An 11,872-nucleotide genomic window follows, 5' to 3' on the forward strand; every position below is an offset into this window, starting at 1 on the left:
ATAAGGGTGGTGTCATCTGCACATCTGAGGTGACTGACATTTCTCCCGGCAGTCTATGGCACTGGGCAAAAACTGTGAAGATCTTTGTGTTTGTATTAGTTTTCTATGACTGTGTAACAAAGTGTTAACGACCAGGGTTCTTGGTCTCCTTAATCAATAGGAATCGATAAGAAGCCAGACAAGAAATTCAGGCAAGGCTTTATTGGGGCCCCTGCTGCAGCAGTGGGGAGTGAAGGCAGAGGATACAGGTTAGATTCCTAGTCGGGGAGCTAGAAGGCCACGTTCCTGTCAGCCAAAAAGCCAGCCTATAACAACAAGAGAAATATTGCAACAAATTCAATAATGACTTTTAACATTGTCCACACATAGTATTTTTTAAAGAAATAAAACATAAGACAAATCTATTAAGCATAATTCTGTGGTTTTTTTACATATACACGTTTAGATAAAGTTATGTACATAAAATACATATGATTGTGTAAATTTAGATAAAATGTAGAAAGATATTGCAAGAATGAGGGGGAAACAGGGAAAGGGGCTGGGGTCTTGAGTTCTATAGCTTCCTAGGTCTCCAACTCCATGCCTCAGGCCTGTCATCACAGAGCTCAGGGACTGGTCCTCGGAGGCGATGATCAGTCAGGGAGTCTAGGGGAGGGGAGGGGAGAAGTAGGGAAGGGGTGGGAGAGGAGGGTAGATGGCTGGAGGGCAGATGGCTGGAGGGCAGATAGGAAAGAGAAGAAACCAATAAAAAGGCAGACGAGCAAGCAGATATTGGATAATGCAGTTTCCACTGTGGCCACTAGGTGGAGGTATTATCGCAGATCAGCGGCCATTGAGGGCAGGTGCACTTCTTTCCCCGGGCAGAAGGCTCCGGGGCTGTTAATCTGGGTCGGCTCCTCTGGGGTGGATATCTGTTATTGCTGGTTGTTTCGCTCTTTCATGTGTTGGAGAAGGAAATGGCCACCCACTCCAGTATTCTTGCCTGGAGAATCCCAGGGACGGAGGAGCCTAGTGGGCTGCCGTCTATGGGGTCACACGGAGTCGGACACGACTGAAGCGACTTAGCAGATCGCTTTTGTTTGGTCCTCCTGACATCTATACCACTTTTCCCTGATAACAAGCACGTCCATGTTTCTTTGGGGAACAGCCCTATCCCCATTAAGGTCTACCATATACGCTCACACAGGCTGCGCACTGCACAGCTTCATGGGATCTGTCCATGTTAGACTGCTGGGTGGTGCCCACTGGAACCGAGCAGTACTCAGCCCGCATAGCCGTCAGTGTCAGCCATGGAACGATGGTCCAGTAAGCTACCCATCCTACTTCTAGCCTAGGTGGAGTTGATTCATTCTGATATGGATGCCATAAAGTCACTGCCCATGAACTCCTGCTGTGTGGATCCCTGGAGTTATCCTGGTTACGATTCTTTCCAGCTCCAACCAATTCCTTTCTGATTTCATTAGCCAGAGATACTTTCTGCTGCCAACAAAGAACTTAACAAGTCACAATCTGCACCTCAAATCTTCCTCAAACTGGAAGCCAGATCTCAACAACGGGTCTTGAGTATTAGGATGAAAATTTGTTTTTATTCATTATCTATTCATTTGTGGCTCAGCTGGTAAAGAATCCGCCTGCAGTGGGGGAGACCTAGGTTCGATCCCAGGGTTGGGAGGATCCCCTGGAGAAAGGGAAAGGCTACCCACCCCAGTATTCTGGCCTGGAGAATCCCATGTACTGTATAGTCCATGGGGTCATAAAGAGTCAGACACGACTGAGCAACTTTCATTTTCATTCATTCATTTATTCATATAATAAATATTTGGGAGCATCTCTTAGATTTGTATATTTATTGAATTTGTATATTTATTTAAATATTTGTATATTTATTGAAACTGTTTTACTAAATACACAGATCTAGGCTGTCTGTGATGTAAATAGAGATCCCTAGGGTTGTGCAGTGCACAGCTCATGCACCTCTCCCAAGCAGCCCTGGACACCATTCTCTCCTCCAATCCCATGTCTCCTCCGATGCATGGAGACCCCTTCACCTCAATAGGGGTAAATGGGGGGTCTCGCCGTGAAGTGGCAGGATCCCCTTCCCGTATGGACATCACGCTCCCTAGTTTCTTCCTAGAGCCCAGTCTGTCCTGGGAACAGTCTCCGATGACCCTGTCATAAACAGGGCTGGCCTCCTGGGGAGGGGGCTTGGGCCGGGCCAGGTGGCACTGAAACAGTCCATGGAAGGCCTCCCGGAAATGCTGGGACATGAGGGCATAGACGATGGGGTTGACGGCGCTGTTCACGTAGATGCAAAGGCGGCAGAAGAGAAGGAAGCCAAGGTTGAGGTAGGGCGGGCTCAGGAAGGAATTCACTACCACCAGGGCGCAGTAGGGCAGTCACAGCAGAGCGAGAAGGACCACCGCCACAGCCAGCATCTTGGTGACCTGCCGGGTGAGACAGGAAAACAAGAAACGCGTGGGTGCCAAGGGAGAATCCTGGCTTCCAGGTCTCTCTGTAACACAAGAGTGTCCGGGCCTGGCCAATCTGTGATTGCACGCATGTCCTCACTTCAACTCCATCCTCACCGAGAAAACCGCTCCGCATCCTTCTCTGCTCTGCTCAGGTCTTCGGAAACCTCCCAGCGCCAATCCACCTCCAAAGCCTTTGAATGGGCGGCTCCCACATACTGGACGCAAATTCACTCATCCACTGAGCTTCAGGCCCTTTCTCTATAGGATGGAGACACGGTACTGCTGTCATCATAGGTGGACACGAGGACTGAAGGAGTTCATGCCAGTAAAGAATGTAGAATAGTGCCAGCCATATGAGAGATGCTTTTGTGGGTTTATTGTGGGTTTACTGCTGCTGCTGCTGCTACTAACATAACCTCTACTACCACTATTGCAACTGTGTGAGGTTCAGAGCTGGCACAGCTGGGTTAGAATCCTTGACCACTGCAAACCAGCTGTTTGGCCTCGGACTGTCCCTCTCTCCAGCTACATTGCTTCTCCCCAACAGACCCAGCCACACGCTTCCTTCCGGTTCTTTCACTCACCCTGCCCCCTCCCTTCTGAGTCTCCTGCCTTTGCTCTTGGCCACCTGTTTGCCCCTCCCTGCTCCCTGCTCTTCACTTCCTAACTCTTCAGATCTCCGCAGCACTTCTCTCAAAGCACAGACTAAATGAAGCCTCCAAGAGGAGTGCACGCTGGAAGGTGTTTCAAAAGATGCAGTTTCTAAATTCTGGAATGAAATCGCCACAAGGGGGCGTCTGTCAAGGGAGCCGGGACATCACTAACACTGCGGAGGCTAGCAGCGCCCACGAGCCCCGGACCCTGGAGTCCTCAGTGACCCCTCCAGAGACCAAACATGGTGGCAAACGTTATGAGCTTCAACTGCTCAAATAGTCCTTGATGAGCTTAATGAGCTGCAACTGCTCAAATAGTCCTGTCACCGGTTCTGTGACCAGCAAACCCTGGATACATTCAATCAGCTCTGGGGAACCGGGGAGAGACAACTTTCTCATCAAGGCAGAAGCTAGCCTGGTTTTCCAGAGTACAATTACTTCTTAGAGTCTGTGAGTTTAGTTCCTCTCCTAAGAGGCTTGGCTCTGGCTGAGTCAATAAATTCATGTTATATAATATTCTCCAGGAACCATGAAAAATCACAGGAATTCCCTAGAAGGTCTTGACTTCTGACTGTACCAAATTCAGATCCTGTTCCATTCTATTTTACGTTCACTTGAGTGAGAAATACCAGCAGTGTGGTGGGCCCTGGAGCCAGGTTTCCTGGGTTCAAATCTTGGTTCTGTCACTTACCAACTCTGTGACCTTGGGCAGCCTTTCTGTGACCCAGTTTCCTCTGAGATGATGACATGATACATCATGGAGTTGGTGTAAAAACTCAATGTTATAAAAATAAAACATAAATGCCCCAGCAAAACAATAGCAATAGGTACCATATATTGACCACTTACTATACGTCAGATTTATATTTACTACCATCCACTGAGGTAGATAGACACTATAATTATTTTTATTTCCCAGTGGATGAAATCAAGTCTCAGCAAGGTGAAGTGACTTACCCAAAGCCACACAGCAAGACATTAACAAAGCTAGGGGCCAGAACCTAGGTCTAGAATACTCTTTTTACTTCTAGAAGTTTCACCTACAGCATAGGTCAGGCAGGATTTTGATCCCAGTCCTTCCGGGTTGAGCCTGAGAGCAGAAACAGTAGTAAATAAGTGTGAGGACAGGAGTTACATTTGTCTGGAACCAAAACTTTCTATTTTAGACTTGTTCAGCCCATGTCCTGCCACCTTCCCTCTAAATACTACTTTGATCTAAGTTGTTTGCAAGCAGGATGGGCCAAAGGGGCTTTTTGGGGCAGTTGGAAGAGCCCCCCCCCAACAGTGTGCCCATTCCAAGAGGGAGGGAGATGGCACAGATGGTTCTTGCCTGGCTCAGGAGTGATTCAGCCAGGACAAGGTGCCTCCGCCTCCCACACGAGCTGTGGGTCGGGGTGGCAGGCTGAAGATAAAGACCAGCTGGACCCAGAGAGTGGTCCTCCCACCTCTATTCCTGGAAACCCCCGTGGTATGGTGAAACTGCTGGAACAGGGGTGAAGATACAGGGATGGGCAGTTGGGTTCCTGCTCCCAGGTCCCCTGCCGTGTCACCTCAGTCCCTCCCTTGTCCCCTCTGCCTGTTGCCTTGTCCGTAAATTCAGGTAGTAAACCTCCTGAACAGGAGTGATTTCAGGAACCATCAGATAATCAGGCACACAGCAAGCGCTCAGTAAATGCTGGATTCCTCCCCAGGATCCTTTCTCCTCTTGTGCTTTCAGACTGTCCACTGAAGCAGCTTTAGCACCAGAGGGTGTGGAATTGCCTTGGAAAGTCACTTCACCTCTCTGAGCCTCACTTTCCTCATCAGTAGAAGAAGGGGAATAATGGCTATGGTGGAGGGACTCACTGAGGAAGTATAATAATAAATCAACATGAATTTAGCCTTTAGCGTCTGACTCTTTGCGACCCCATGGACTGTAGCCTGCCAGGCTTCCCTGTCCATGGGATTTTCCAGGCAAGAATAATGGACTGGGTTGCCATTTCCTTCTCCAGGGGATCTTCCCGACCCAGGGATTGAACTTGGGTCTCCTGCACTGCAGGCAGACTCTTCACCACACGAGCCACGAGGAAAGCCCAAGTTTGTGACATTGACTCTAAATGAATTTTTCCATTTCTGCGGGCACTCCAAAGTGCTGCACATTGCCCTTATCTCGTACAACAGGAGAGGAAACAAGCTCAGAAAGGCAGAAGTGATCTCTCCTCAAACAAGCCCAATAAGTGTCACCACCCGGATTTGAGCTTGACTCCAGAGGGCTTCCCTGGTGGCTCAGACCGTCAAGAATCTGCCTGCAATGCAGGAAACCTGGGTTCCATCCCTGGGTGGGGAAGCTCCCCGCCCTGGAGAAGGAATGGCTCCCCACTGCAGTATTCTTGCGTAAAGAATTTGGACAGAGGCTCCTGGTGGGTTACAGTCCACGGGGTCGCAAAGTCGGACACGACTGAGCCACTAACCCTTTCACTACATTTTTGACTGCAGAAGGGCCCAAGGTGCCATCCACCAATCTGCTGCAGGCTCAGTACAGGGGTCTGAAAGAGGGGGGAGGAGGGCCCTACCTGCTTCCAGGAGTTGAGGGCGCCCCTCCTGCCGCGGGAAGACAAGCGCCCTTGGCCAGCGGGGCCGCCCTGGTGCACAGAGCCCGACCGTCCCGGGTCGCCAGGAGGCAGCGGCCCCGCGAAGAGGACGCGCGCTATGAGCGCGTAGCACACGGTGGCCAAGCCCACGGGCAGCACGTAGAAGAGCGCGAAGTCCAGGAAGCAGACAGGCAGGTAGAGGGAGCGCGACACGCGGTAGCCGCACTGCACCTGCACGCCGTCGGCGTACGCAGTCTCGCGCGTGTCCACCAGGAAGAGCCAGAGCACGCAGTAGGCGCCGGTGCCCAGCCACACCAGCGCAGCGATGCGCTTGGCCCGCGCCGCCGTGCACAGAGCCTGGGCGCTCAGAGGGCGGCAGATGGCGAGGTATCGCTCCACCGTGAACGCGGTGATGGAGCCCGTGGACGCGTTGATGCCCACGTACTGCAGGTAGGTGATGCCCAGGCAGCCGGCGTGGCCGAAGATCCAAACCCGGGCGGAGGCCGCCTCGGTCACAGCGGGCACTCCAGCCGCCAGGAGCACCAGCAGGTCCGCGGTGGCCAGGCTCACCAGGTAACAGTTGGTGGACGTGACCATGTGGCGGCTCCGGGCCACCACCAGGACCACCATGGCGTTGCCCGCCACCCCCACGGCGCACACGAGGGGCACCAGGGTCAAGGTCACTGCCTGGACAGTCAGTGGGGGGCGGGGCATGAAGCCCGGGCCCGACGCGTTTACGCGCTCAGAGTGCTCGGAGCGGGGGGGGGGCTTCTCCATGCGCCCCGGTCCGCGCTACCCCCCGAAGGCTGCAGCGAGTTGGGGAATGACTCCAGGTGCAAAGGTGTCCTGGGAGAATCTCCCTGAAGGAAGCTGCGCGCGTCTCGGGGAGGAGGGGCGGGTCTAGCAGCTGTCTCCAGCTTAACTGGTTTCTCCAACTCCAGGCAGGGTCTCACTGCCCCCACCCGGGACGCTGGGAACTCGGAGGCATCAGGAATTAGGCTTGTGCTGCTCAGTTGGCGCGATCGCTCCCGGGGTGGGGTTGACTGCAGTAGAGCATTCTGGATTGTAGGGTGGCGCTCTAGCAGGGGACCGGGCACCCGAATGCCGCGTCCTTCAGGACCAACTGCTGGAGCGCTCTCAGCTCCTACCTTTCCTCTCCGGTTCTGGAGGCTCAGGACTCGAGACTCGGGGACCCAGTCGATGAAGCTCGGTGCGCGGACTGACCGATCCTTTGCCTCTGACCTCTTCGCTCGGCTCTGCACGACTCCCGCAGGCAGGCTCCCCTACTGTCGCCTTGTCCTCTCCACAGATGTCACTTGGCTCATTCCGGTTGCCCCAGCTCGGCACCAGTTCTTTCCACCAGCTCCTGGCACCGCACGAGGTCAGATCGGGGACGGTGCGGTGGGGAACGGAAGTTGAAAAAGGAACGGTGCGCCCTGCTCGCGCCCCTACCCTGGGCTTTGCTTCCTCCCTTCTTTCTCTACAGGAGCATCTCCTCTGGACCCGGAGGTGGTCGGCGAGATAGGGGAGGAGTCGAAGACCCGCTGGCTTTCCAACACAGTTCCGGGATCCTATCCCATTCTCCCTGGCAGAAACCTCTGCCCTGCTCCTGACAAATGGGGAGCAGAGACCCAGAGCTGCCGGAAAGGAAAGCTACTTGCTTCTCTGTACTTGGGTTGCTCCTGTCTCCTCCTAAACCAGTGAAGTTGCTCAATCGTGTCCGACTCTGCGATCCCAACGACTGTAGCCTACCAGGCTCTTCCATTCATGGAATTTTCCAGGCAAGAGTACTGGAGTAGGTTGCCATTTCATTCTCTTGCTTACTTTTCCCAATTTTCTTTTCTTCCTCCTGAAGCTGACCTGTAAATTCTTGGAGGGTGCCCCGCCCCACAAGAATCTCTCCCGTCCAGATGGTGCCATTCACAGGGCGCAAACCTGTTAGGAATCTTAAGCTCTGTTCTTGCTGTCGAAAAGATGCTTAAGGGTAGTTGAATGAATGAAAGGACTTGTCTCTTCACTAGAGGAAGCTCCTTGAAGGTGGGACCACACTAAGCTTCATAAGAGGCATAGAGGCTGCTTCCAGGGAGCCTAGCTTCCTGCCTGCACCTAGCAGATGCTGACAGTTGTTTGCTGCTGACGATCCGTCAATTATGCTCTCTAAAAATTATTTCTTCATCAGTGAAATGGAATAATAATGATAAAACACATCTCGGAGTGTCCTTGGGAGGCTCATATGATTGATGTGGGGAAAATCCATGTGAAACACTTAGCTGTGCTTGACTGTGGCAAGGGGTGAATATATGGGTAGTTACAGTTCTATCCCTGTCTCTCCATCTCTATCATCCATCTATCTATCACTGTATCCCTCTCCTCCCCCTTCTTCTTCCCCTTCTTCTCTGAAGAGCTTGCTCTGTCTACAAATCTGATAAATGGACAAAAAAAGAATGAGAGGGAACTTACCAGGGGAGTATTCTGGGGGCACCAGCCAAAATTCCATTGTCCCCATTGTCAGTCTTTATCACAAATGATGACTCATGTGTATGAACCACCAGATATTGCCTGGCGATGCTCTGTGTGCTCCCCAAATATGTAATTCTATACTCTCTGTGTCCTATGGGGAAAGTACTATTAGATCCCCACTCTGCCCTGTTCAAAGTTCTGACACACAATCCATGAGCTTTATAACATGGGTGGTTGTCAGATAATGATAACGGAACACAAGTGAACCAAACTGTCCTCAATTATCAGAAAGCAAAGACTTTCCAAGTGGGAAGGGAAACCCACTCAATAATTTAACACATGTGCACTGATGGTCTTCTGTTGTGTTAGGGTCTGAGCTGGGTTGTTGTTATGAATAGCCAACTTAGAATTAGGCAAAGTGGGCATGATTGCTCCCCTTTTACAGATGTGGAAACAGGGTTTTAGAGAGATGAAGTGATCTACTTGGTGTTAATTGACAGTAGAGATAAAGTCGGTGTTGGAACCAGATCTATCTGGTTCTAAACCTTCCACCAGACCCTGCCCTTTGGAAGGCATTTCAGTTAGGGGGCCACTGTGAACACAAAAAAACTTGGTCCTTGGCTTCCTAGCACTTATAGTGTAGTAAGGGAGGAAGGCAGGAAGCAAATAGATAATTACACGTTGTCATAAGAGTTTTGAAGACACTACAGCAGTGTGAGTTGGAGAGCCATAGTTTTTTTTTTTTTTTAGGTTTTGACCACACCGTGTAGGAAGTGGGATCTCAGTTCCGCAACCAGTGACTGAACCCGCACCCCCTGCATTGGAAGCGCAGAGTCCTAGTCACTAGACCACCAGGGAAGTCGTGGTAATGCAATCCCAAGAAAGTGACATTTAAGCAGAGTTCCTGGTCATTCTATTTGTCCATCATCAATTCTATCCCAAACAATTTAAGTTACTAGTTTTCTTTTCACCCAGGATCCACAGAAAATAAATTTCATATAGTATCTTAGTATACCTCTCACACTCACATGCACGCAATGAGCTGAAACGATTTTTACAAAATTACACTTGGGCTTACTAGGAGCAACGTGTGCTGGTATTGTCTATTCTATTTTATTTTTTAGAAAGACTGGTTGCCATCTGTTAATTTGGTTCCTGATCCACATTTTGTGGCCCATCCTTTGAAAAACATTTCAGCCAGTCTTGCTAGTCCCGTCTCCCCTCCCAGTGATCAGGGTGGAAAGAAGCAAGAGACTAATTCTAGTTAATGAATCATGAAGGATTATTGCTGCGGGGGGTGGGGGGGTGCTCTGGGGAGGTTATATTCTTATATAACCAGCTCTAGTGGAAGGGAGGGGTGGGGCAGAGAAAGAGAGAGAGAGGGAGAGAGGGGAGGGAAGACTCTAGGAGAGTCACGGGAGGGACACACCGGGCCGTCTGCAGTCCAATGGTTGTGATGGTGTTACAAGAGGGAGCCTTCTTCCTCTCACTCCTGTAAATTGCTGCATGAAGAACCTCTGGTCTGAGACCTGAGCACAGGTGGGTGGTCTTGCTGTTTCACAGACTGCTTCCACCCTCTTTGATCAACAGGGAAGAGACAAGAGCCCCTGAGAGCTGATGCTACAGAGTTGCCCAGTCCTTGACCTGAGATTGGAACCCAGCACTTGAACTCACGTCTAGGATCAGCTTGGCATTTCCAGGTGGGCAGTGAGGCGGGGCAGCAGAGTTGTTGGCCTTCTTACCTGGTACCTTTTCCTCCCGGCAGTCATCCCAAGGATGTTCCTGTGGCAGCCAGCAGAGGGCGTCAGCTGCTGCCAGCTTTCCAGGTCCCTGGACCATTCACCATCTCCGGCTGGAGACCCCAGGGCTCTCTCCATCACCTCAATCAAGGGAAATTAGCACCACCTCGCCCATCTGACTTGCTCTGAAGTCAGAGTAGGAGAAAGGTCAACATTCACATTTGTGACTCTGGGAAAAATCCCATAATCCTCTCTGAACCTCAGGCTTCTCATCTGTAGACTGGGGATGACGATGGTGCCTTTGCTCATGTCAGAGGGCTCTTGGGATAGAAGACAGAAGGAGGTTCCAGCCCCGTGTTTTCCAGTCTCTAGGCCAAAGAGGAAGAGGCTCCTGAGGTACAGTGTGGGACTGTCCGGAGAGCTGGAACTGGGCTTCACTCTGCTCCGTCCTTCTGGGCCGGGCGCCCAGCAGGGAGCCTGGTGGGTGTCCTGAAAGGAGCTAAGCCTCAGACAAGCGATCTGACAACCTCCTCCTCCTCATTTCTGTCCTTCACAAACATCAAACTTGTCTCCACTTCAGGGCCTTTGCACTTGCAGCTTTTCCTGTCTGGAATGTTCTTCCCCTTTCTCTTTGCAGGTCTGTCTCCTGCTTATCCTTCAGGCCTCAAATCAAAAGCTATCTCCTTAGAGAGGCTGTCCCTGACCACCCCATCTAAGATTGCTGACCACTCTCTTTGTCTCCAGGTGAAATTATCTTGCTAACTTATTACCTTGTTTGTTGCCAGTCTTTCATCTAGGATGTAAGTTTCATAAGGAGCTTCATGTGTCCCTTTTACCGCCGGATCACCAGACCTCAGCACAGGGCTTAATGTACAGAGTTGTCCAATAAATATTTGTTGAGTAAACATAAGAAATGTTGGACATCTCAGGTGGTGCTAGTGGTAAAGAACTTGCCTGCCAGTGCAGGAGATGTAAGTCATGTGATTGTGACTTAATCCCTGGGTTGGGCAGATCCCCTGGAGGAGGGCAGGGCAACCTAGTATTCTTGCCTGGAGAATCCCATGAACAGAGGAGCCTGGTGGGCCGCAGTCCATAGGGGCACAAAGAGTCAGACACGACAGAAGCAACTTATCACAGCACAGCACACAGCACGTGAAATGTTGGTGAATTCCGTGCATTTGTAAAGCCTGGGCCAGACACTTCTTTCCATGCGTATCTCACATGGATAGAGGAAAGTTCTGTTAGCTCCCATTGAAAGGAAGGGAAAATGACGTACAGAGAGACTTAGTGATTTGTTCAATGTCACACAGCTACTAACTAAGTGGTGGAGTCTGAACTCTGCTGTTTGTTAGCTGTGTGGCTTTGGGGAAAATAGTTAACCCCTCTGAATCTCAATTTCTTTGCCTCTAAAAAAAGATAACAATAATACCATTGATCTCATACACTTCTCTGAGGTTTAAACCAGATGATGTACATGGGGGTTTTATAGAGTTTGGGACACATCTGATGGCGTGCTGGAGCCAGCTCATGAGAGTCAGTTGCAGGCATCTATTCCTAGGTCCTCTTCCAGTGACAACATGTGGGTTGCTTGAAATCACATGGTAGGTGTATTTACACCATGGAAATCGGCAAACGCTATATATGAGGGCTTTTTTTTTTCTTAAAGAGCCAGTTGTTAAGCATTTACTAGCAAACTCCCCACACCCAGCAACTGCTAGCTATTATTATCTGTAATGCTCTCATTTTTATAGGGGCAAAAGTTCATGTAACACTTGGGAAATTTTTAAAAAATGTGTGGGTGAGTTACTGCCCACGCAAATGACAAGGCAGCTTTGTGAGAATGGACGTGATGGGGGCTGGGTGTTGGGGAGACCAGCGTGCTCCTCGGGGATGAGGACAAACACCTTTGGGGAGTGGGTGGAAGAGTGGCTGGAGTGCGGCCAGCTCAGTGCAATTGCTGACTCACAGCTGAAAAATAC

The 11,872-nt window shown here is 50.7% G+C and overlaps 1 protein-coding gene across 1 annotated transcript; it reads right to left on the reverse strand.

Moving 5' to 3' along the window:
* Window positions 1–269: 269 nt before the first annotated feature.
* Window positions 270–6,408, reverse strand: LOC138091202 (thyrotropin-releasing hormone receptor-like). Its single transcript, XM_068986837.1, is given in 3 exon segments — window positions 270–305; window positions 2,049–2,444; window positions 5,677–6,408. Coding segments are annotated over 3 exon segments (1,164 nt in total).
* Between the last annotated feature and the right edge of the window lie 5,464 nt (window positions 6,409–11,872).

Source organism: Capricornis sumatraensis, chromosome 15, assembly GCF_032405125.1.
Source record: "Capricornis sumatraensis isolate serow.1 chromosome 15, serow.2, whole genome shotgun sequence".
NCBI classification, from domain to species: domain Eukaryota; kingdom Metazoa; phylum Chordata; class Mammalia; order Artiodactyla; family Bovidae; genus Capricornis; species Capricornis sumatraensis.